This window comes from Eptesicus fuscus, chromosome 9, assembly GCF_027574615.1.
Source record: "Eptesicus fuscus isolate TK198812 chromosome 9, DD_ASM_mEF_20220401, whole genome shotgun sequence".
NCBI classification, from domain to species: domain Eukaryota; kingdom Metazoa; phylum Chordata; class Mammalia; order Chiroptera; family Vespertilionidae; genus Eptesicus; species Eptesicus fuscus.
Genome location: NC_072481.1, coordinates 2490940 through 2515723, shown reverse-complemented (window position 1 = coordinate 2515723; position 24784 = coordinate 2490940). Strand labels below are relative to the sequence as shown.

Here is a 24784-nt window from a genome sequence, read left to right as displayed (position 1 = left end):
CCACCTGGCTAGTCCAGGATGACCTCCCTCCCCGGTCCTGAACGGGCGTCACACCTGCGAGTGACGGACGCAGCGTTGTCTGCAGCTGCCAGCGAGCTGCTCATCCGGCGACAGGAGTCCCCGGTCCGTCCCGCAGGCTGGGCGGCCGCTCCTCCTGCAGGAGTTGCTGTCGTCCCGCATGCGCCCCCGGGAAGAACAGGCTCTGATTATGCGGTTCTTCCAAACACGGGCCCGTCTAACCACGCACTTTCAAAGGATCGCTTTCGCTGCGGCAGGACCCACCTCCTGCGAGAGGTCCGAGGGCACGGAGCCGCCAGGCTCACGGAGCAGGACACACGCGTGCCCGCTTCTGCTTTGCCTGGAACTGGATTTTGGTCCTGAGCCTTCCTCGCCGCGACAGGCTCGTTGCGTTCACGTTGGCGAGGTGCCTGCCAAGTGCAGGTCTGAATAAGCGTGTTTCGTTTCTCAGCCGCTCCTCTCAGTCACGTGTTGCCGTGTGGACAAAGCGCCGGTCCAGCTCGCAGCCCGCATCATCAGCAGGGCTCAGGCCGGGTGACCTCCGCCCTCATTTTGGCCGTTTGGGTTCATATATTCCCTCTCAGCCCCGAATGCTGGAAACGCACGTGCTCCGGGCCGAGGGGGGAACGTGTCCTTTCCCAGGGTCGCCAAGGACACCCCCGAGTGAAGCCCGCACTGCTGGGCGTGGGGAGGAGCAGGGCGTGCTCCCCTGGCCGCGGGTGGCTGAGTCCGCAGCGCCCACCATGGCCTCGCTCTGTGAGCGAACATGCCAGTACAGTGAAGAAGGCAGCCCTAGTCTGGCCTGGGGAGCCCCGGGGTTTGGGGAGCACATGTACAGAGCTGCAGGCTTGGAGACCAGCCCGCGGCCTTTCCTCCTCGCCATGTAGTGCACAGAGTCCGGCCCTGTCACAGCCAAGAGCGTACGGTTCCCTGTCCGCTGGAAGGACTCCGGAAGGGGAGAGCCCTGCTTGGCTGGGGGGCCCAGACATCCTCGGTGAGCCAGGCGGCACTCACATCTGCCCCTGCTGGCGTCAGCAGCGAGAGACGTGGCCCGTGCCGCGCCGCCTGGGGTCTGGGTCCCGCCGCTGCGTCGGCCCCGCCGGCCCTGCCCGCTTTCTGCTCCGCCTGCTTGTGTGTGTGCAGGTGGGGCTCCCGCACTGGCCGGAGCTCCGGGGGGCCTCCGCCCTGGGGCTGCAGGAAGGGCTCACCCAGCAGACCCGGCAGGAGCTCTGAGATGTGCGTCTTGGGGCTCTGAGTGGGTCATGCTCCCCAGTCCCAGTGGAGACGGCCCCCCGTCCCTGAGGCCTGGGCCCTGTGCACACTCGGCCTCCACCGCTGCTTAGAGCGGCCCTGCGTGTCCGTCCCCGGACCCGCCTCCGAGGCCCTGCGTGTCCGTCCCTGGGCCACCTCTGAGGCCCTGCGTGTCCGTCCCTGGACCCGCCTCTGAGGCCCTGCGTGTCCGTCCCCGGACCCGCCTCCGAGGCCCTGCGTGTCCGTCCCTGGACCCGCCTCTGAGGCCCTGCGTGTCCGTCCCCGGATCACCTCTGAGACACTGCGTGTCCGTCCCTGGACCCGCCTCCGAGGCCCTGCGTGTCCGTCCCCGGATCACCTCTGAGACACTGCGTGTCCGTCCCTGGACCCGCCTCCGAGGCCCGGAGTCCTGCTCTGACTGGCTCCCAAGTGGGTGGCAGAGCGGTTCTCTGGAGCGAGACGGGCACACTGGCCAGGGGAAGGCGGCGCGGGTGCCAGTCTCCCGCCCTCGCCCTGGGTGTGGAGGGTGGGGTTGCAGAGGCGGGTTAGGGGATGCTGGGTCCTCGGATACAGCGGGCGGCAGGAAGCTTTCAGATCTGTGAGCGCCATGGCCCTTACAGCTCTTATTTCTTTGGACTCGGATGGTGCAGGTGACCCCAGGGTGCAGTGACCCGCCGGCCGGCAGGATGCGTGACTGGCACCAGGTGTTTGACCAGAACGTGCAGGTGCCTCCCCACCCGCACAGAGCCCGCCCGCCCCCAAAGGAGTCGACGGCGTTCCAGTGCGTCCTGAAGTGGCTCGATGGGCCTCTGGTTAAGCAGGTAAGGAAATCTGCTCTTATTGTCAAACACGCTGTTACTGCCTCAGCTGGGAGGCTATTGATTCCCACTTATTTATTTGCGTCTCACCGCCGTGCCCATTACCTTGGGCCTTGGCAATCTGGGGAGACAAAGTGCCCATCAGCAAAGAGAACCCGTGATTCAGCGCCTCGGTCAGCACTTTTGACCCTGGGGAAAGGCTGCTTCTGCCCCCAGCGGAGCCGTCCTTAACCAGGCAACCTGGTTCCCTGGGTCCTTTCTTTTTTAAAAGTATATTTTTATTGATGTCAGAGAGGAAGGGAGAGGAAGAGAAAGATAGAAACATCAATGATGAGAGAGAATCAGGGATCAACTGCCTCCCGCACGCCCCCGACTGGGGATTGAGCCCGAAACCCAGGCACGTGCCCTGACGGGGAATCGAACCGTGACCTCCTGGTTCATACGTTAACGCTCACCCGCTGAGCCCCGGCCGGGCAAAGGGCCTGCTTTGTCGTCTCTGCTGCTTTGTCTGTATCTGTGGCTGTGACATCTCAGTCCTCACAGACTAGCTTCTCCTTTGCTGATACCACCCAGGATACGCCTGGCCGGTGGAGGACTGAGTGTGGTTATTCCAGGAGGGTTCCCGGGGCGGGACACGATAAGAACCCGCCCACATAGCCTCAGCTAGAGGCGGCTTCCTGCTCCCTCCGCAGACACACCTGTGGTTACTCTAAGCTTCAGGTGTGGCCGACCGGGGTCTCGTCCTGTCCCGGGGCTTCTCTCGGCTCCACCTGGTGTCAGATGCACCTGTCTCCGCGCCCCGCCTCTGTGTCTCCTCGGCTCTCGGGGTCTCCAGGCGGTGCTGTGCCCGGGGCTTCGTGCTCTGGGGGTAGTTCCTGGGCAGGAAATTGGTGCCCACACCCGGATGGACGCTGCCCGGCTGGTTTACCGGGATGGGCGTCAGCACCTGTGGGAGGCTCGGGCCGCTGGGAACCCTCAGGGCCCACCCTGTCTCACAGGGCGCGCTGGAGGTGCTGTCGGAGCTGGGGTGCCATCTCCGCGTGTCTCTCTTCGATGTCACGTACCGCCACTTCTTCGGGAGGACGTGGAGGAGCGCAGCGCGGCCCGTGGAGCCGCTCCCCAGGCAGCCGCCCAGGATCGTCTTGAATGAGGTGGGCGTGACGGCGGGCAGCAGGTGTGGGGGCCCGGGGCGGGTGGGGTGCACCCGACCTGGGGACCCTGGGAGGGCCTGTGAGCCGCAGCCCCAGCTCGCAGCACGGTCTGCGGGCGGCACCGTTTCCAAACAAAGTCTGCATGGAGGCCAAGCGCCCTAAATGATGAGAGCGCTGTGCTGGCTGGAGCAGTGGGCGGGCGGGTGCGTGGGGTCTCGTCCCCCAGTACGCGGGGTATTCTGTTCCCTCAAAGAGGAACCCAGCAGGTCACGAGGCCGTGCGTGTGTGCGTGCGTGCGAGCAGGTGGACCTGGTGAGCTGGCTGCGCGGTCTGCGCTGGCTGTCCTGTGGCCTCTACCCCGTGTCCACGTGGAGGAGGTCGCCCAGAGTCGCGGGGTGGGACCCTGCTCTGGGGCGAGCACAGGGAGGAGTCCCCCGCTGTCCTCCCCTTGGAGGGGCTGGGACTGTCCCCGTCGGTGGCGGTCATGGCGGCCAGGCCGCCCACCCTGATGCGCTGCGCTGCGGGGACCGTGCGGACTCAGGGCGCTGTCAGAGTGACGCCCCGCCCTCCGCACTGCCCAGGGCTCAGCATTCGTGCTGGGGGTGGGCTTCTGTTGTCACTCATGTTGAGTGACGCTTCAGATGTCACTGCTTCAGCTCGAGGCTCAAGTCCGAGTTAGGAAAACCGAGACGCGGCTCCGGTTCCGAGTCTGGGAGCAGCGTGGGCTCCAGCCCCGCCTGCGCCGTTTTCATCCCGTTTACTCCACGGAGCTGGGCGTGGGGCGGGCCGTGGGTTAGCGAGGACCTTAGTCCTGGGAGCTTCTGGGGAATCTGCACCTTGGTCTTGGAGCTGCTGAGGAGGAGAACACGCCGGGGAAGCGTGGGGTCGGAGGCGATGCCCAGCCGCGGGACGGCAATGGCAATGGGAGTGGGAATGGCAATGGGCCCCGGGAAGGCGGCCCTCAGTGCTATGCCCTCGGCGAGCAGCAGAGGCCGCTGGTGCCCCGGGAACCAGTCCTCCACGTCCCGCACTCCTTTTGTTGCCTTGACGGTCAGAATACAGAAAAACGGGCTTTGTTCAAGTTCTTTAGCTCCAGAGAAGTCCCCTCCGCGTGTGCACACGTGTGTGTGTGTGTGTGTGTGTGTGTGTGTGTGTGTGAGACGTTTGCACAGTGAGCTGTCCCTGAGGGCGCTGGGTGCAGGTGGGGCAGGGCCTGCTCACTCTGGGGTGCCCTGCCTGCCCCCTATGGACACAGAGAGGAGTCCAGGCCGCCCCTGTGGAGGGGCCGGGAATTGGGTGGCGCCCTCTCTGACTTCACTGGCGCCTGCGTGTCTGCCTTACCGGCCGCGGGGGGCCTGGTGTGAGGGTGCGGCTTCGCCGGCCCTGGGCGTGGGCTGGGAGTCGTCCTCGTGGGCGTGGCTTCATGGAGTGTCCGGTGAGAGGCGGCCCTGGAGAGGCTGCTGTTCACTCCTCGGCCCCGACCCCGACCCCGACCCCGAGCGGGAGCCTGTCTGTGATGAGGACGCCTGGCGCCCGGCCGCTCAGCTCAGAGGGCTGTGGGCTCTGCTCCGAGACCCTTTGTGGAGCACTGCCCTCCCCCCGAGACGCACTCAGCCAGCCTCGCAGCAGGTGTCTTTAAAGAGTAGCCGGGGCTGCCCTGGCTGGTGTGGCTCAGTGGGCAGAGCGTCGGCCTGCGGACTGAAGGGTTCCAGTTTGATTCTAGCCAAGGGCACATGCCCGGGTTGCGGGCTCCATCCCCAGTGGGGAGGAGGCAGCTGATCCATGGTTCTCTCTCATCATTGATGTTTCTATCTCTCTCCCTCTCTCTTCCTCTCTGACATCAATAAAAAAAAAATACAAAAAAATAACGCAGGGTCAGAGTACCGCACAGCCCCTACATTTTCTCTCCGATGGACCCGGTTCCCCTTAGATCAGTGGTTCTCAACCTTCCTAATGCTGCGACCCTTTAATACAGTTCCTCATGTTGTGGTGACCCCCAACCATAAAATTATTTTCGCTGCTACTTCATAACTGTAATTTTGCGACTGTTATGAATCGTCATGTAAATATCTGTGTTTTCCGATGGTCTTAGGTGACCCTGCTAGCGGTTCTCAACCTGTGGGTCGCATAATTACAGTTATGAAGTAGCAACGACAATGATTTCATGGTTGGGGTCACCACACCGTGAGGAGCTGTATTAAAGGGCCGCGGCATCAGGGAGGTTAGAACCGCCGCCCTAGGTCCTGGCTCTGACGACCACGCCCAGCCTCGGGGACAGGCTGGTTTTCCTGCTTCAGCTTCCGGGGCGACTGGGCAGGAAGCCTAGGGGTTCTCCACACACAGGGGAGACCCTGCCGGGGGTCCGCCCCCCCAGCCCTGGGTGCTGAGGTCACAGGAAATCAGCTGCTCTCCGGGCGCAGGTGATGCGCTGCTTCCACTTCTCATCCCCCCAGGGGACGCCGACGCTGTGTTCCTCGTCAGTGAGAGCCGGTCATCCGCGTTAGCAGCGGCTGAGGGGGGCCAGGGGAACCCCGTGGAACTCCAGGGCTGCCTTCTCCCCGCACCTCGCCGCCTGCCGTGGACCCTGTGCCGCGCTCGTGCACTGGGAGGCGGCGGGGAGCCAGCGCGTCCGGGAGAGCGGCGTGTGACGGGCCGTCGTGTCCCTCGGGACCGCCGCTCTCCAGGCTGGGGCTCTGAGCCAGGAAGGGGACGGGGCTGGGACTTGGTTGTGCGGTGGTCCCACGGCCGGGCCTGGGGGACAGTGCAGAGGCCAGCCCGTGAGCCTGTTTTCTGTCCGCCGGGAGGTGTCCTTTGGCCGGAGCGGGTGTCCTGGACTTCTCGGCAGGGTTTGCTGTCAGACGGACAGGAGCTGGATGTACAGGTGGACGAGGTGGTGGCTGCAGTCACTGTCACCGTGGACGGCGGCCATGCGGGGCCCGGCGGCTCCCGCCGTGCTGCGCTGTCGGGGCGAGCCCTCCAGGTGGGCGGACGCCTCGGCTTTGTAATCGGCGAGTGCGTTTCCCGGAGGAGAGTGCTGAGCAGCGCCGTGCCTGGAGCGTCCCGGGTCCGAGCCCCAGTGGGAGGCCGAGCGGCAGGGGGAGGGCGGGAAGCCCGTGAGTGACCTGCCTTCCTGGAGAAGCTCGGTTCAGGCCTGTGGAGACGGCTCCCGCAGGCACCGCTCGGCGCCCGCTCCTCTCTCCCTGGCCTGGCCGCCGCGTGCCTCTGCTGGCGGCCTCTCCGGAGGCTCGTCCTCGGAGGCCCCGTCACTGCCACGGGGTGAGACGTGGACACGTGGCCCGAGGCACGTGGGGTCAGTGTGTCTGAAGGTGAGGCAGCGATGGGAGCATTCCTGTGGTTTGTTCATCTGTTTACTGGGCAGGACCTGTCACCCGTGGAAGAGAGAGATGCCATGTGGGGGCGTGGGTACCCACACTTGCGGGCCCTCTGGTAGGAAATGGGCTGGACGCGAACTTCCATCCCGTCATTTCTGCCGATGCCAGATTTGCCTCTCGGCGCACGCGTGGCGTTCGTGCACCGTCCCAGGCGGAAGGGCGTGTGCGGGTTTGCCCCGCTGAGCGCTGTCGGGGTTCCTGGCTGAGCCCACGTGTGCGGTCAGGCGGGCCCGGGCCTAAGCACCGGGAGCCTCGTGACCCTCGGCCGGTGACGGATGGCAGCTGTGGAGCGCACCGTGTTTGCATCCCAGGCGGCTCTTACCCCACGAGCCCGGGGTCAGTCCTGAGCAGAGCGTGCCGAGCCTGGCCTTGCCCTGGGCCCTGGGGCCTCTCCAGGGCTGCACCCTGCTTTCCCGGACCCTTACGAAGCCTTGCGCACGGCGCCGTGCCCAGCCCGTAGGGTCGGTAAATGGTGTTTGGAAAGAGCGTCTTCCTGACCGATGGGGCGGCGTGGCCACACCCAGCACCTCGTGTTTTTCCACGTGCCGCCTCCGGTGCCACCTCCCGCTCAGAGCGGAGTCCCGGAGACGAGGCCGGTGCGGCCCTGCCCCGCTCATTTCGTCTCAGAATCGTTGCTCCGAGTGAGTGACAGGGAGAGGCCGCAGCCTGAACCTGTGCAGGGACGGGCCCGGAAGCTGGCCCAGCGCTGCGGCCGGGCAGGGTCAAGGCGACCTCGGCAGGGGGCTCGCTGCTGAAAGGGAGTGGGCGGTGGTGTCCGTGACGCCGTGCGCGCAGGTGCACACGTAACAGGCGGGACGGTGACAAACGCGGGGCTTTAGCCCAGGTCCCGCGTCTTGGAAACAGAACACAGGTCTCCCCGGACCGGCCACCTGTCCGCGGCAAGTGGCCATTAGCTCATCACTTTGCAGTAAAAGGAAATAGAATAACGATTTACACCTCCGGCTGACGTGTTAATGTGTCTCTCCGTTATCCCGCTGACAGTCGTGGCCGCGGTAAACGCTTCCTGGGTGACACGCGGTGGCGGCTCGTTACAGGATTAGTCCGGTTTACACCACACCCAGGGCCCCGCCGCCCGGCCTGGCCTGGCCTCTGTGCTCCGCCGGGACCCCAGCACGGACGCTGGGCTCCGGGGACACGGAGGCCAGAGCCGCAGCCCCGTCCTGGGACGCGTGTCCCTGTTGGTCACACGCCTCCGCCTCCGACTTCTGTGTCTGTGACGTCGGTCAGTTTTAAATGAAAGCAACCGCATCGGCTTCTCGAGACCGAAGGGGACAGCAGCAGCGAGAGGCGCTCACCCCAGGGAGGGAGGCCGGGGTGACCCCGGGAGGTCAGAGCCGGGAGGAGGGCAAGTTCCGTGTGGAAACCCCCGAAGGGCCATTGAGCATCGTCGGCCCGGCTCAGGCCCAGACGATCCTGCAGGGAAGTGCTCCCCACGTGACTGTCATGAGAGGCGCTAGTTGGGCTCGGCACCTCGAGACGTCCGGGGCTGCTTCGTTGGAAGTGGGCAGGGCAGCTCCTTTTTTATTTTAACGTTTACAATGTTATTTGTTGTTGAAGTGTTACACATGGTCCATACGTCTCCTGCCCCCACGGCAGGCAGCGTCCTCAGTCCCCGCAGCAGGGCTCGGAGCCGCGCTGGCGGGCTGACCGAGGTTCGTGCAGCGAGGTACCGGCCGTGGTGCGGCGGGGGCTTGTCCTGTCTTAGTGTCCCTGGGGTCCTGCCTCGGGGGGGTGCGTGCCCCCCGCCTCTCTTCCCTGCAGGGCCTGCCGTCTGCGGGCATTTCTGTGGATGGAAAGTCCCCGGAGCAAAGCACAGGGCGACGTCCTGGGTGGTGGGTGCTCTGGGGTGAGGAGCCGGGGCTCCCGGGGCCGCTTGATCGGGCCTGTTGTCTCGGGCGCCTGGGAAGGGATGCGGCGCTGCGGGGCCGTGCGTGGGTTTACGTGGCGCCGCCCGGGGTGGCAGGAGCCCGCTGCGCCCTCTGGGTCCTGCATGCAGGCGGCGCCCTCACCCGCTTCCGGCTTGTTGGCAGCCCGTGTACTTCCACACGTCCCTGAGCCACCCGGGCATCGTGGCCGTGGTGGAAGTGGCCGCCCACGGCCGGAGACGGGACGGGACCCTCCAGAGCCTGTCGTGTGGGTTCGGGATTCTTCGCATCTTCAGCAGCAAAACGGAGTCTCCCCGCACGGCCTCCCAGGACAGACGGTACCTCCTCGCGCCCTCACGCCGGGTCCCTGGGTCCCTGCCCTTGGCTTTCCCTCGTCCCTGCGCCGGTGAGACCGCGGCCCGCTGGGCCACACAGATCGGCTGGTGTGTTGGCTGAGGGTGTGCGCACGGGGCAGCGGGTGGTTCTGCTTCGTAACCGTCCAGCCCAGCTGAGCCGCGTTGCCACCTGGGTCCCTCTCAGCCGTGGCCGCTGACCTTTGGGCCGGAGAGGTCTTTGCTGTGGGTTGTCCTGTGAGTGTAGGAGGCCCAGCAGGTCCCTGGCCTCCACCCACCAGGTGCCAGGAGCACCTCCCCCGTGGTAACGACAAAAAATGTCTGCAGGCATCACCGCCTGTGCCCTGGGCACAGAATCGGCCCTGGCTGAGAGCCGCCCCCTGCATGGACAGCCAGGGGAGGGCTCAGCCGCGGTCTTTCCGGGTGTTCCCGTCATTATGGGTTTGCCTGGCGCGGCTTCCTGGGCCCAGGGGCGCGGGCTGCGCTGCAGGTGCTGGGCGCACGGGCTGGGGGCTGGGCACACGGGCTGGGGGGCGGGGGCTGGGCCCACAGGCGGGGGGGGGGCTGGGCGCACGGGCTGGGGGCTGGGCATGGGGAGCGGTGCTCTCCAGGGTCCGTTCCCCCAGGGGCTCGGGTAATGGCGCTGGGAAGGCCCAGGAGGTGGAGGGTGGTTGGGCCCCGCACACCCCCCTTTTGAGGAGTAGCTGCTGTTTGGAGGCTAGAGCTGCAGGCCCATGTTGACGTGTTTCGGGCTCTTGTTTTGCAGGTTGAGACTGTATCATGGCACCCCCAGAGCCCTGCTGCACCCCCAGCTGCAGGACCCCATCGAACGTAAGAGCCTCGACCGGTGTGCTGGCAGCTCCCCCGCCCCATGTCCACCCTGCGCCACCCCCCCCCCCCCGGTCCCTCCTGTGAGCTTCCCTGCACCATCCACCCCCCACCTCCCCCTTCCCGCACGTCCCCCCCCCGTGCCCCGTGTTTTGCCTCCTGGAGTACCCTTAGCATCAGGACCTCTTAAACAGCCTACACGCCGCCTCACACATGCGCACACTGACATTGCCGTCCCATTCCCTCCTCTCTGAGGAGGGCAGCAGCTCGCCTGTACCTTACGAATCACACAGCACGTCCGGGGGCCGAGGCCCTGTCAGTGAGGAAATCAAGCCCAAGTGAGGCCCACACTCGGTGGGATGTCTGCGGTCCCTCAGCCGGGGCCTGTGATGCTGGGGGGCCCTCCCCACGCCCTGGCCCTGCTGGTGGGACTGTTCCTCCGCTCCCCGCTGGTCTGAGCTCTTCACCTCCCCCCTGCAGGCCGTCCCTCCCGCTCTCCGGCCTCTCCTGAACTCTGGGGTTTGGGTCCCGTTCTCGGTGTTTTAGGGAGATCGGTGGGCTGGGTCTCAGCCTCAGTTCAGAAGGACGGCCGGCTTTGAGGACAGGCTCTGACATGGAGGCCCTGCCTCATGCCTGCCGGCCGCTCCGTGGGCTGCATGGACGCGGTGCCGGGACCGAGGGGTGGCCCTGGGTGAGCCATGGCCGGGCTGCCGGCTCTGGGAAGGTGTGAGCCAGAGAGTGTGTTACGTCGCATTGAAAACTAGCGTCCCTTTCGCTGCAGTTTCTCAGGGGGAGTTATTGGGGTGGACCCCCCTCCCCGCCCCCCCGCAACCCACACAGTGATTCCCGTCTCCCTGGGAAACGGCGCCTCCTGTGGGTGGAGCTGCTGGTGAGGAGCTGCGTGCCGGGAGCCCCTCGGTGCCAGCTCTCGGTTTTCTTCCCAGAGAGCAAGCACCTGACGGCCATCGAGAGCTGCGGCCTGCAGTACACGCTGCAGCCGCACCCCGCCCTGGAGCCCGCCTTCCACCTGCTGCCCGAGAACCTGCTGGTGTCCGGCCTGCAGCCGCCGCCCGGCCTCCTCCCCGCACCCCGGGACGCGGGTAAGGGCCGCGCCGTCCCCTCCGCCCGCCGTGCGGCCGGACCCCCAGGAACCGGGCTGCTTGTTGCAGGGGACGCCCTCCGGAAGCCGCGCCTGCAGAAGCCGGTCACGTGGTACCTGGACGAGGTGTTCTTCACGCTGTACCCCTCCCTGGAGAAGTTCGAGGAGGAGCTTCTGGAACTGCTTGTCAGCGATCACCTCCGGGAGGTACTGCCGCCCACCCGGTGGGGGGCGCCCGGCCCCGGGCCTGCGCCTGTCCTTTCCCTTCCTTTCCCTCTTTGTGGCTGGAGAGCGGCTCCCGCCTGTGGTCGCAGCTTTGATGGTGACGCTAGTGAACACTCCCTCCCTCTGGAACCAGCCCCGTCTGGTAAGGGGATCAGTCACCAGGCGAGGCGGAGCCCCTGAGGACCTGCGCTCAGCAGGGACACGGGCGCTCGGCTCCTCCCAGGGGACGGCCAGCAAGCCAGGTCTCCCTCCACCCCACCCCTGCCGGCTCCCTCCACCCCACCCCTGCCGGCTCCCTCCACCCCACCCCTGCCGGCTCCCTCCACCCCACCCCTGCCGGCTCCCTCCACCCCACCCCTGCTGGCTCCCTCCACCCCACCCCTGTCGGCTCCCTCCACCCCACCCCTGCCGGCTCCCTCCACCCCACCCCTGCCGGCTCCCTCCACCCCACCCCTGCCGGCTCCCTCCACCCCACCCCTGCCGGCTCCCTCCACCCCACCCCTGCCGGCCCTCCTGCCTGTGTGGGCCCCGCCCCCCACTCTTCACCCGGAGCCTCTGAGGGGCAGCCTGGGCGTGACGGTGCCTCCCCTCTCCCCCACGTAGCCATGGCGATGCCCGCCGTGTAGCCGTGGCGATGCCTCGTGCCCAGTGCGGCCTCTGCACACGCAGCTCCCTGTCCCGACGTGCCTCGTCCAGCTCCCTGCGGAGTCCTCAGGCTTCGGGCTCAGTGCAGAGCCGCCTGCCCTCCGCGGGCTCCTCTGAGAGCCCCACTCCAGCTGGTCCCCGGCCGGCTGGTCCCCTGGCAGTGCTTGCCCAGGAGGGCGGGCGCGGGTGGTTCGCACTGCACCTGATGGGAGAGGCGGTGTCTGCACACAGTAGGTCTTCATATTTATCGTTGAGAGCGTGAGTGCCTCAGTCCGCGGGTGCCCATGCTGTCATCTCAGCCGTCAGCAGTTATTAATCACACACAGGCACACACACGTGCACACGCACACACACAAGCACATATGTGCGTGGACGCACGCGCGCACACACACACACACACACACACACACGCATGTGAAAGAGGTGGCCGCCCCTGGAAACGCAGCTCCAGAGAGCGGGGTCCCCTCCGAAAGAGAAACACCACCTGCGACTGAGGTGGAGCTGGGGTTCCGGGTGCGGCTCTGCTGCCTCCTCGCCGCTCGGGGCGCGTGTGAGGGTGAGAGCTTGCGGGGCCCGCCGCTGGGTGCCGTGCACCCCACAGACCCTTCGCGGCGTGCTCTCGCCGGCCTCGCCCGTCTCCCAGCTCTCCCAGCTCCGGCAGACACCAGCGTCCTGCGGTTTGTTTTCATTACTGAGGATTCACGGCTGCGTTTAGGGCCGTTGCGCTTGGGGACGGGACGGTGAAGACGCGTGGAAATAAGGGGTCGTTGGCAGCGATCGCCCCGTTTAATGCACAGGGATCGCCGGGAGGCGTCCTGGCTCCTCCGTTCCGGCGCCTGCCGTTGGTTAAGATGGAACACTTTAATATCCAGCCCTCGCTTCGGGGCAGGTTCCGATTCCGTGTTACTGGTTTATGACTCCCTGCCCCAACAGGCTCCCTCTTCCGCTGCCCGCGCTGCCGAGGCGGGGGCTGGGACCCCTCAGGGCCTGCCTCCGGGCGCCGCCTCCACGGGGTGGGGTGGGAGGCGGGCTCCCCTGCCTCAGAGCACCCGGTCCTGTGAGAGGCGCCGAGGTCCCGGCTGCCAGTTGGTGCGTCTGGAGAATGGCTCACCCTGGGAAACAGGGCAGGAGTTTGGTGATGGGCATCCGAGGGGGTGCGTTGCTCTGAGAAGGTCATACCGTGAGAAAACCCCAAGCTGCCTAGAACAGTGGTCGGCAAACTGCGGCTCACGAGCCACATTCGGCTCTTTGGCCCCTCGAGTGTTTAGCAAAGGCCAGCTTAGGAGTACCCTAATTAAGTTAATAACAATGTACCTACCTATATAGTTTAAGTTTAAAAAATTTGGCTCTCAAAAGAAATTTCAATCGTTGTACTGTTGATATTTGGCTCTGTTGACTAATGAGTTTGCCGACCACTGGCCTAGAAGGTGCCCTCGGCCAGCCAGTTCCGACTGGCTGACGTGTCTGCCCTTTGCTGGGGCTCGGCCACCAGCACCGTGTGACCTACAAAGGTCTGGAATTGTCCCTGGCTCTCCTCTTGCTCGCGCCTCCCCAGGAACCTTCCCGTGAGCCCCTCTCCCCTCCTGCCCCCCTCTCCCCTCCCTCCCCCTCTCCCCTCCTCCCTCCCTCTTCCCCTCCCTCCCCCTCTCCCCCTCCCCCCCCCTCTCCCCTCCCGTCCCCCTCTCCCCTCCCGCCCCCTCTCCCCTCCCCTCAGGCCCTTGCTGCCTGACCTGCTCTTCCCAGGGGGACGGCCCGCTGGACAGCAGCGCCCTGGAGATCGCCGAGCGGCGGCTGTGCGTCGGCGCGCACAACGGTCTGGGCTTCGTGCAGAGGCCGCAGGTCATGGTGCTGGTGCCCGAGATGGACGTGGCCTTGACGCGCTCTGCCAGTTTCAGCAGGAAAGTCGGCTCCTCCTCCAAGTCCAGGTACCTCCCGGGTCTGGGGTCCTGCCCCGGGGGGGGGGGGTAGTGAGCGGGCACCCATGTGAAGTGCCTGCCTGGGAGGGGTGCCCTCACCCACCAGCCCTTCCCTGGGCCTGGTTTCCTCTGGCTCAGCCCCACCCACTTGGAGCCGCCCTCGGTGGGCGTGGGGAGGTTGGGTGCGCCCTGTCTGCTGTGAGTTCGGGAATTGGCATTGGGCGCCCCCACGGCCGCCTGCGGTCTGTGCGGACGCTGCTCTCCCCGTGCGTCCCGAGCTCGGTGTCTCGCACGAGGAGAACCAGCGGCATCACCCGGCTGCTGGGCTCCAGCTGTGCCTCCCAGCCCAGGACCAGGTCCCGAAGGGGTGCCCCCCCCCCAGAGGTGGGCAGAGCCGGGCGCCTCCCTGCACCCTCCGACACCTCTGGCGGTTTAAAACCTGGTGTAGGGCGTCACCTGGGAGCCAACACAGAGGGGTTCAGTGCAGGGCCCGGGCGGGCGGCGGGCGGGCGGGCGGCGGGCTGCGGGCGGGGGCGGCGGGCGGGCGGCGGGCGGCGGGCGGCGGGCGGGCGGCGGGCGGCGGGCGGGCGGCGGGCGGGCGGCGGGCGGCGGGCGGCGGGCGGACGGCGGGCGGGCGGCGGGAGCCACGCCTGATGCCCCTGCCCCGGCCCCGTGTCCCTGACCAGCTCCGGAAACCAGGCGCTGGTCCTGAGGAGCCACCTCCGACTCCCCGAGATGGTCCCCGACCCCGCCTTCGCCGTCGTCTTCCAGCTGGAGTACGTGCTGAGCAGCCCCTCGGGAGCGGACGGCCACGTAAGGCCCTCGCCGCCTCATTCGCTTCTCCCGTCAGAGCAGGCGGGGCAGCAGCGGGGACAGAGCGCGGGGACAGCAGCGGGGACAGAGCGGGGACAGCAGCGGGGACAGCAGCGGGGACAGCAGCGGGGACAGCAGCGGGGACAGCAGCGGGGACAGAGCGGGGACAGCAGCGGGGACAGCAGCGGGGACAGAGCGGGGACAGCAGCGGGGACAGAGCGGGGACAGCAGCGGGGGCGGCAGCGGGGGCGGCAGCGGGGGCGGCAGCGGGGACAGCAGCGGGGACAGAGCGGGGACAGCAGCAGCGGGGACAGAGCGCGGGGACAGAGCGGGGACGACAGCGGGGACAGCAGCGGGGACAGCAGCGGGGACAGAGCGGGGACAGCAGCGGGGACAGCAGCGGGGGCGGCAGCGGGGACAGCAGCCGCGGGGGCAGCGTGGGGCGTGGTGTCTCCTGGAGTTCTGGTGAAGGCGGCGAGCCGCGCTGAGCATCTTTGCACGCGCTCCCGGCCGCTCCGGTCTTTGGGGAAGAGCCTGCGCGCTGCCTGTTTGAGCTGTGCTGCTGGTCTCCTGTGTGGTCAGGGTCCTCTGCGGAGCCGGCATGCTGGTCCCTCACTAGGCACGTGGCTGGGGCACAGCGAGTTCTGCTGGCCCCGCTGGGGCGTCAGCGGGGCTCTGGGGAGGACCCCCTGCCTCGTCAGGTGTTTTTTTAATCCTCACCCGAGGATATTCTTTCCATTGATTGTAGAGAGAGTGGAGGGAGGGACGGGAGGAGAGAGAAACAGCGATGAGAGAGAGACACGATTGGGTGCCTCCCACACGTGCCCGCCTGGGGCTGGGGATGGAACCCACAACCGAGAGACATGCCCTTGTCCGGGAATTGAGCCGAGACCCTTTGGGCCACAGGCTGATGCTCTAACCACTGAGCACACTGGCTGGGGCCCTCCGAGGCTCCCTCCTCTGCCCCTGTGTGCACGCGGCCTCCCCTCCGCGTGTCCCTGCCTCGATCTCTCTGTCCTGCTCTCACATGGACCCTCGGCATTGGCCTTGAGGAGTCTTACATGGACTCCTCATCTCGCAGTCCTTCCTCCATTCCATCTGCGTGGACCCCTTTTCCAAGGCAGGCCCAGCCACAGAGTCCAGGGGTTAGGGTGTGGACGCGTCTGCTGGGGCCACGGCTCCGCGCACCCCAGGGAGCCGGGATGGGGCAGTCCCGGGGTCAGGGGTCGGTTTTCTGTGTGTGCTTTGCCGGTGAATGTTGTGTGACACGCCTGTTCCATGACAAACCTGCTCTGGCCCAGGTTATTCCTCGGCCTTTCGTATGTTGTTTGCCATGGTAATGAAAAGCCTAAGCGGGAGCAGTTCAATGAACGCTCTTCCTTGTCAGTTTGCAAATTTGGCGGATAAGACGTTATAAAGTAACAGATCTGACCTCAACCTCTGGAGTCCCTGGTGGGCGGGCACCTGACCGTCTCCTCGTGTGGGGGCGGGGGCTGGGAGGGAGGGGCCCCTGCAGGTGCCACCCGGCCTGCGTGGGAGAGAATGCAGGCTGATGAAGGGCAATTGAACTGCCACGGGGCTAATTGTCCGCTGAAGCCTTTGTGAAGCGGTGATCGGTGATCGATGGCTCACTAAGCATCCTGTCTCGTTAGAGGTTAGACAGATGGAGGGAGAGTGGGTCCGTGTGTGGCTGAGGTGTTTCACCCGGGAGAGAGCTGTGTTGATTGCAAGCTGCATCAGAGTCACCACGTGAGGAATCAGACCGGAGGCTTACACCGATGGCGTGGGAACCTGGTTTCGTTCTGATTCTGTGATACACTGGATTGCACTGGTACAGGCGGCTGTTTACAAAAGCCATCAGCTGTGATGGAAGCCCTGCAGCGTTCCAGTGGCCAGTTTTCCCAACACATTGATAATACTTTCATTTTTGGAAGGCAATGGATTTAGGCCCTGGCCAATGTGGGCCAATGGTTAGAACACCACTGACGGATCGTGGGTTTGATTCCCGGTCAAGGGCATGTACCTGGGTTGCAGGTTTGATCATCAGCCCAAACGGGGTGCGTGCGGGAGGCAACCAATTGATGTGTCTCTCATCGATGTTTCTCTCCCCCTCCCTTCCACTCTCTCTAAAAATCAATGGAAAAATACCCTCGGGTGAGGGTTAACAACAACAAAAAGGGCAACAGGTTTATAATCAACCTTCATTAGTGTCCGTAGCTCTTCATTGGTGCCCTGCAGCCGCTCCCCAGTGTCCTGTGGGTGCTCCCCGGTGTCCTGTGGGGCGCTCCCCGGTGTCCTGTGGGGCGCTCCCCGGTGTCCTGTGGGTGCTCCCCGGTGTCCTGTGGGTGCTCCCCGGTGTCCTGTGGGTGCTCCCCGGTGTCCTGTGGGTGCTCCCCGGTGTCCTGTGGGTGCTCCCCGGTGTCCTGTGGGTGCTCCCCGGTGCCCTGTGGGGTGCTCCCCGGTGTCCTGTGGGTGCTCCCCGGTGTCCTGTGGGGCGCTCCCCGGTGTCCTGTGGGTGCTCCCCGGTGTCCTGTGGGGTGCTCCCCGGTGTCCTGTGGGTGCTCCCCGGTGTCCTGTGGGGTGCTCCCCGGTGTCCTGTGGGTGCTCCCCGGTGTCCTGTGGGTGCTCCCCGGTGTCCTGTGGGGCGCTCCCCGGTGTCCTGTGGGGTGCTCCCCGGTGTCCTGTGGGGCGCTCCCCGGTGCCCTGTGGGGTGCTCCCCGGTGTCCTGTGGGTGCTCCCCGGTGTCCTGTGGGGCGCTCTCCGGTGTCCTGTGGGGCGCTCCCCGGTGCCCTGTGGGTGCTCCCCGGTGCCCTGTGGGGCGCTCCCCGGTGTCCTGTGGGGCGCTCCCCGGTGTCCTGTGGGGCGCTCCCCGGTGTCCTGTGGGTGCTCCCCGGTGTCCTGTGGGTGCTCCCCGGTGTCCTGTGGGGCGCTCTCCGGTGTCCTGTGGGGCGCTCCCCGGTGCCCTGTGGGTGCTCCCCGGTGCCCTGTGGGGTGCTCCCCGGTGTCCTGTGGGGCGCTCCCCGGTGTCCTGTGGGTGCTCCCCGGTGTCCTGTGGGTGCTCCCCGGTGTCCTGCAGCCGCTCCCCGGTGTCCTCTGGGTGCTCCCCGGTGTCCTGCAGCCGCTCCCCAGTGTCCTCTGGGTGCTCCCCGGTGTCCTGTGGGGTGCTCCCCGGTGCCCTGTGGGCCGCTCCCCGGTGCCCTGTGGGGTGCTCCCCGGTGTCCTGTGGCCGCTCTCCGGTGTCCTGTGGGGCGCTCCCCGGTGTCCTGTGGGTGCTCCCCGGTGTCCTGTGGGGTGCTCCCCGGTGTCCTGTGGGGTGCTCCCCGGTGTCCTGTGGCCGCTCCCCGGTGTCCTGTGGGCGCTGAGGAGCCTTTACACTGTTGCCGGCCACGGGGCGGAAAGGCTGATTCTGAAAGGTTAGGGGTCGGGCCGGGGTCACACAGAACGGACTCAGCTCTTGTCTCTGATACTCAGTGCGGGCGCAGAGCCCGATGCTGAGGGTTGAGGTGCTGAGGGCTCTCACTTTGCTGATTCTTTGCTTGTTCTTCCAGGAAGTGGGCTTTCCCTCCCTGGATGACAGGGACCACTCCCTGCTCCACCCCCCCCAACCTCGTGACTGGGGAGCAGGTGGCCTGGCCTCCCCTGTGATCTGAACTTTAGCCCCAGGGAAGGATCGGTGGGTGGTGTGAGGTCCAGGTGCTCCGGGGACTCAGGGAAGAGAGATGAATCCAAAGCCCAGCGCCGATTCGGGGTGCTTCCCCCGTGGAGTGCAGCTGTCACAGGGGGGCCCTCTGCAGCGCGGGGACAGCAGAGGGAAGACGGCCGGTGGAAGGGGCGCTTCCTTCTCTGCGCTGGACGCGCTCAGGCACATGCGTGGCCACGAGCTGTCAGCGAACCAGCCCAGGGAGCGTCCTTTGAGTGCGTGTGTGCGCCCTGCCTCGGCCCCCATGCCATCAGGGCGTGGCCGTGTGCCAGCCAGAGGAGCAGGGGCGCCGGAGCCCAGCCACACCCGGAGCCGAGCCTCCGAGCCGGAGTCCCCACCTGCGGGATGCTGTCCGCGTCTGCCTCGGGTCCTTTTTGTAACATGGACGTGATGCTCGCAGTGGACTCCACGGTGAGGGCACCTTGGTCCCCACGTGGGCCGGGTGACGGCTCACGGCCGTGTGCTCTGTTTCTGTTCCAGGCGGCTCCCGCCTCCGCCCTGGCCAGCCTGGCGCGCATGCACACGGTCCGCTGGGCCGTCTGGAAGCCCCCGCCCGACGGCGGCTCCGGGAGCGCAACACTGCCTCTCCAGGGCGGGATCCGGCCCAACCCCGCGCACTGCCTGGTCTACAAGGTGCCCCCCGCCAGCAGGAGCTCCGCGGAGGTAATTGCCGAGACTCCGTAAGTCTGACTTCCCCGGAGCTTCCGGCCAGCTCCTGTTTCCGGGAGTTGACAGTCACGTTGCTGACCGTCGGGTTTCATGAGCAGAGCTGGCCCGTGCCATGGCTGTGCCCTGAGTGTGGTTGCTGGTCGTAGCCGCCGTGAGCGTGGAGGCCAGCTCCCTGGGTCCTCACGTCCCTGCTCCCGGGTCGGTCTCCGGGCGACCTGCGGGGCTGCGACGCGTGTTCCTCCACACTTGGCTCGAGGCCCACTCTGCGCAGTGTCTTCTAGGAAAGGGCTTCACCGGGTGGGGCCCAGGGGGACGGGCCCCTGTGGCGCGGGTGCTGGGGAGGGCGCCAGGCGGTCGGCGTCCAGCCAGCTTGCCCTGTCACCTGACACTCACACTCGTTGGCCCCTGGCTCTCTCCAGCCACAGCAAGATGTTGAAAATCCCGCCTTTGGAGTGAAGGTTTCTCTGAACCCGGTGCAGAAAGCACCGGAAAGTGGGCGGGGCCGGTGAAGGGTGTGGGCCTCCCCCCCTCCCCCCCCGGCCCAGCGGTGGCCATGCGGGCGTGGCAGCAGCCCAGGGAGCCAGCGACGTGCGGCATCCGTCCTGGCTCTCGTCCGGGCAGTGGACGCTCCTGAAATTCGCCCGCCGGTCTCGGTCTCGGTCTCGGTCTCGGCCTCGGCGTCTCGTCTCCTCAGGTGCAGGGACCGTCCTGCTAGCTCAGTGTCGCCGTGCTGTGTTTATGACTCGGTGCTGCTCGGGGCCGAGAGGGAACAGCTGAGCGTGCAGCTGCGTGAGGGACGTCTCGTTACGGACTCAGCTTGTGCCGGCCCACGTGGTCTGGAGCCCTTGTTACAACAGTGCCACCTGCACGGCCCGCGCCAGGGCCAGTCCCCCTCAGCTGTGTGTGTGTGTGTGTGTGTGTGTGTGTGTGTGTGTGTGTGTGAATATTTACTGTGTGTAGTGTGCGCCTTCCCAGGCCACCACATTTCCTTCACTTCTTAGTCCGTGAACTTGATTGACTGTCTTAGGACACAGGTACGTCAGACACTGCCATCTCCGCACCAGCGCCGTGACGTTCTGGGCCAGGTTACCCTGCCCATTGGGGGACCGCCGCAGCCTGGCCGGACTCACTGACCCCAGCAGCACCCTCCCCGCCGCCCGGTGTGGCTGCCTGAATGCCTATAGGCATCGCCACAATAAAAAGCCGCCAGCGGGGCTCAGTGGAGCCGACAGAAGAAAGAGCCAGTGCCCTTGAGGATAAATCAAGGTCATTTTCAACCCGAACCCCAGAGGGAAACGTGGTTGGGACAGGGCTAGGCTGCCGTCGCAGCGGAGGAGACAGCGCGGGGCGGAGAACAGTTTGAAGGGATAATGGCTGAACTGCCCGAATTCGGTGGGAGACATAAGCTGCAGGTGGAAGAGGTTCCGTGCCCCCCGAGGGAAACCACAGAAGCTCACTCCCCGACCCCGCAGTCAGGGCTGAGAAGCAGACAGGGCCTCGCGGAGCGCGGGGAGGACGGTGCGCCCGACAGCAGCCCGCGTGCCTGGCCTCCTGGGCGCAGACGCGGGGCAGGGGGCGGCGGAGCCGCGGTTGAAGGCGGAGCCGGAAGGCTCCAGCACTCAGCTGTTTCCAGCAGAAGCCCTGCGGAGTGAGGGGCCGTGGCCACGGGCTCCGGTGACCGGAAGCGCGGAGATCGGCGGGTGGTGGGCACGCGCTGAAGGAATCACCACCGGGGTTTTCAGACGGAGAGGAACCTGCCAGCCGGACTCGGCGCGACAGGAATGGGGAGAGCAGCCGCCATGGTGACGCAGGTCTCCCCTCGGGCCCTTGAACGTGTTTGGGGCTGGAGCAGAGGTGACGGCAGTGACGGCTTCGGAAGGAACAGCCTCGCGGTAGGACGACGGTAAGCAAAGGGAGGTGCGGAGACCTGGGTAGCGGTGAGGTGGCTGCACCCACTTGAGGGAATAAATATCGGCGCTGAGTAGTCTGAGGAGTTGGGTGTTGGCATCGTCACCCCAGAGCAGTCACTGGGGCCGCGACACAGAGAGAGAGAGAGAGAGAGAAAGAGAGAGAGAGAGAGAGAGAGAGGAAACCCAACAGACAGCGCAATGGGAGAGTTCAAAGAGGCGGGAAAGGGAGGGCAGCCGCGCCAAGCAGGGAGCTAACAGTGAAGTGGCGCCTGAAGCCACGCACCAGCCACTTCACACGCTGCAGCGGGCGCCACGCACCAGCCAGCCAGCCGTCAGGTTTTCTGAAAACATCGAGGCCCACCCCCGCCGCCGCCCAGGCGATGGTGTCCTCGGTGGTGAGAAGTAAAAGACGGGAGGACACCGCAGGCAAACCGCAGCCCAAAGACCCCTGGGGTGGAGACAGAAAGAGACCAATGCTTTCAATAGACCAACCAATCAATCACTTAGGAGCAAAGGCAAGTCCCAGGAATTAGAGAGACGTGACGTGGGATTAAAGAGAGTGCGCCCCCGAGAGAGTGCGTCTGAGGCAGAGCTTCAGAATTCACGAAGCGAAGAGCTCCGACTGACAGGCGCCCGCGCTTGCAGGGACGCCGAGACCCCGCCCTCCTCCTCCGAGCAGCCCGCAGGCTCGCAGATGGGAAGTCCCGGGGCCCCGGAGCGAGCGGAGCCAGCAGCCGCGTGGACCTGCAGGCGTTTGCCAGACGCCCAGCAGCGGGGGCACAGTCTCTTCAGGTGCCGCGGGGCGTTCACCACGCCAGACCTCCCGGGGCACAAAGCAAACTTGGGAACCGGGAGGGAATGAGCTGATACAAGGTGCGTGCTGTGATCGCAAAGAAATCAGCGAGAAATCAGTAACAGAGGAAAAGTCACAAACGCTTGAATATTAAAACAGCGCATTTTAAATGGCCCATCGTCCAAGAGGAGACCTCAAGAAGGAAGCAGGTGACATTCTGAACTGAACAAAGGGAAAACGCAGCCGTCAGCACGTGCAGGATGCAGCGACAGGGCGCGCATGAGGGAGTGGGCAGCATCGCGAGCTGTGTGAGACAGGGAAGGGCCTCAGTCAGTGAGCTCATCTTCCACCTGAAGGAACTGGAAAGTAAAATAAACCCAAAGCAAGCGGAAACTCAGTAATAAAGATGAGAGCAGAAACCAAGGAAACGGAAAACAGAAGAATAAGAGAGGAAAAAATGGAGAAAAATCAATGAGAGTAGAAATTGATCGTATGAAAAGACCAATAAAACGATAACCCTCTAGCAAGACTGGATAAAGGAGAAAGCGCGGACACCGGTGGCTGCTGTTGGGAACGAAAGGGTCAGGAGGATGTTGGGGACACACACTCTGAACGGCTGTGTCCACAGCTTGGCCAGCGCGGGTGAAAGGGGCCAGTTCATCTAAGCCAGCCGCACACCCCCACGCGAAGCAGCCGGCCCGAGTCGACCTGTGACTCGTATGGAAATGGAGTTCATAGTTAAAAAACGGGAACAAATACCCAGGCTGTTCGCTGTGAATTCTGACCATCCAGAGCAGACCACCGCGTCCAGGCCATCTCTCCCGGACCGCAGGAGGGATGGGAACAAGCCGGGTCACGGCACGAGGCTGGCGTCCCGCCGAGGTCAGAAACAGAAAGCGATGGGCCCGACCCCTCAGGAGCACAGACCACACACTCACCAGGACGTTAGCGGACCGGACCGGCGACATGAAGAAGGAATTCCACGAGCAGGTGGGGCCGCCCCGCCCGGAACGCAGGGCTGTTTCTTCCCGGCTCCCAGGAACAGCCTGCGGAGGAGAGCGGGGGGGGGGGGGACCACAGCGACGGGTGCGGAGAAGCCTGGGCGGGATTGACACCCATTTGTGTGGAGACAGCAAACCAGGCGCAGAGGCGCCCCCGCCACCTGCCCGGGCGTCCGCAGAGCCCGCTGGTGGGCGGCACTTCATGGCAGGATGGCCGCTCCCCAGGTCGGGGCGGGTGGGGGGCAGGCCCTCACCAGGCTCTCCGCCCTCGCGCAGCCCCGTCCTGGGAGTGCCAGCCGTGCAGCCAGCGAGGAGACGAGCGAAAGGCGTGCGGGCCGGGCAGGAAGGCCGCGTGCTCGTCTAGGGAGGTGACCCCGAGGGGCACAGCACCTCCTAAATGAAGGAGTGAGTTTATGGAGGTCGCAGGATGAACAAGGGGTCGCATGGAAACCCCCACCCTATGGCTATCCCGGCAATGAGAGGAGGGAAGCAACATTTAAAAACGGTTATTTACCCGCCTCCCTCAGTGACACCTAACACGCACGGCTCTGGGCTGAACACTGAACCCCCGCTCGCCGCCCGTCCTGGTGTCACCGCGGTTACTCTGAGGCCAGGGACCGGTCAGCGGAGGGCAGGGCCATCTGTGGGCCGGAGGCCTCGCAGAGGGAAGAGGGACGTGCTCTCCGAGCGGTCAGTGGGCCGCGATGGGTTCTCAGCATTCAGAGAAGGTTCCATCCCCGCAGGGCTCTCGGGGCGGGGAAGCAGGTGTACCCCGCACACGGGAGGCGGAGCGGCTGGAAGAGTGAAGACGGGGTGGGAAGAGCAGTGCGTGGGGGGACTCCGCCGCAGCTGGGAGAGTGCTGCTGGGAGGGATGGCGTGCAGGTCGGGGACGGACAGCGGGGCGGTCACGGCGGGCGGCGCCTGCGGAACCAGACCCACCAGCGGCCTCGGCGGGGCTCTGCGTGGGAGGCGAGGACGTGGCCGCCCAGGAGCGTGCTCTCCGTGCTCACGGCGGCCCTCGCCGTCCCCCGAGCTGCCACAGCCCCGGGTTCGTGAGTGGGTGGCCGGGTACGTCACACGTGCAGTGCCCCCGCCGTGCCAAGGAGCGGAGGTGGCGAATCCCTCGCACCTGGCGTGTGAGGAAGGAAGCCGGTCTGAAAGGTCGGGTGCCATCGAGCCCAGTCACATGACCTTGAGAGCCGGCCACGCGGGGGCAGCAGGAGGGAGAGGGTGGCGGCCGCTCTGCCCGCTGTGCTGGCCCCGGGCCGTCCACAAAGCCTTCGGGGCGGAGGCGGACCCGTGCTGCGCGGGCTCTGCTGGTGCCAGGGCTGCTCCGCGCCGCGTGGTCCCCGAGGAGCTGACGTGGTTCTGGGCCAGGACCCGCGGCCTCCTGGACGGTGGCGGGTGACCGGGGGCCGCGGCGTGGCCGTCTCTGCTCTGCTCCTGCAGGTGAGGCAGGTGGAGGCGGGGACCGTCCAGTTCCAGTTCTCGCTGAGCCCTGACGGACACCCGGACACCCCCGGGCTCCCCCGGGCGGAGCGGCGGCCCTCGAGGAGGACGCCCACGACCCCCGCAAGTAAGTGTTGGCGGGAAGCCGACTGCGGCCCGCAGCCCCCGCCGCTGCGGGAAAGCGCCAGGCGGGGCGGGGCGGGTATCGGGAGGCTCGCGGAGGGCTGTGGTCTGAATCGTGGTTGACTGTTACGGCGGGGTGCGGCATGGCGGAGTGCTGCATTATGGGGTGTATTGTGGGGTGCGGCATGGTGGGGTGTTGTATTGTGGGGTGCTGCATTGTGGGGTGCTGCATTGTGGGGTGCTGTATTGTGGGGTGTGGCATGGTGGGGTGCTGCATTGTGGGGTGCTGTATTGTGGGGTGCGGCATGGTGGGGTGCTGCATTGTGGAATGTTGTATTGTGGGGTGCTGCATTGTGGGGTGCTGCATTGTGGGTGCGGCATTGTGGGGTGCTGCATTGTGGGGTGCTGCATTGTGGGGTGCTGCATTGTGGGGTGCTGTATTGTGGGGTGCTGTATTGTGGAGTGTTGTATTGTGGGGTGCGGCATGGTGGGGTGCTGCATTGTGGGGTGCTTCATTGTGGAGTGTTGTATTGTGGGTGCGGCATTGTGGGTGCAGCATGGTGGGGTGCTGCATTGTGGGGTGCTGTATTGTGGGGTGCTGTATTGTGGGGTGCTGCATTGTGGGGTGCTGTATTGTGGGGTGCTGCATTGTGGGGTGCTGTATTGTGGGGTGCTGCATTGTGGGGTGCTGTATTGTGGGGTGCTCATTGAGTGCGGCAGCGTGGCCAGCTGCTATCCCTACG

General features: G+C 65.8%; 1 protein-coding gene across 1 annotated transcript in view; it reads left to right on the top strand.

Moving 5' to 3' along the window:
• Nucleotides 1-1955: 1955 nt before the first annotated feature.
• The window catches only part of NPHP4 (nephrocystin 4), a 52530-nt gene continuing 29701 nt past the window's right edge, over nt 1956-24784 (top strand). Inside the window, exons 1-10 of the mRNA XM_054720823.1 lie at nt 1956-2090; nt 3086-3238; nt 8682-8854; nt 9636-9700; nt 10642-10797; nt 10867-11003; nt 13410-13591; nt 14269-14395; nt 18576-18758; nt 23919-24045. Of these exons, the coding sequence (XP_054576798.1) occupies nt 1956-2090; nt 3086-3238; nt 8682-8854; nt 9636-9700; nt 10642-10797; nt 10867-11003; nt 13410-13591; nt 14269-14395; nt 18576-18758; nt 23919-24045 (1438 nt within the window). The remainder of the gene's footprint in view (nt 2091-3085; nt 3239-8681; nt 8855-9635; nt 9701-10641; nt 10798-10866; nt 11004-13409; nt 13592-14268; nt 14396-18575; nt 18759-23918; nt 24046-24784) is intronic.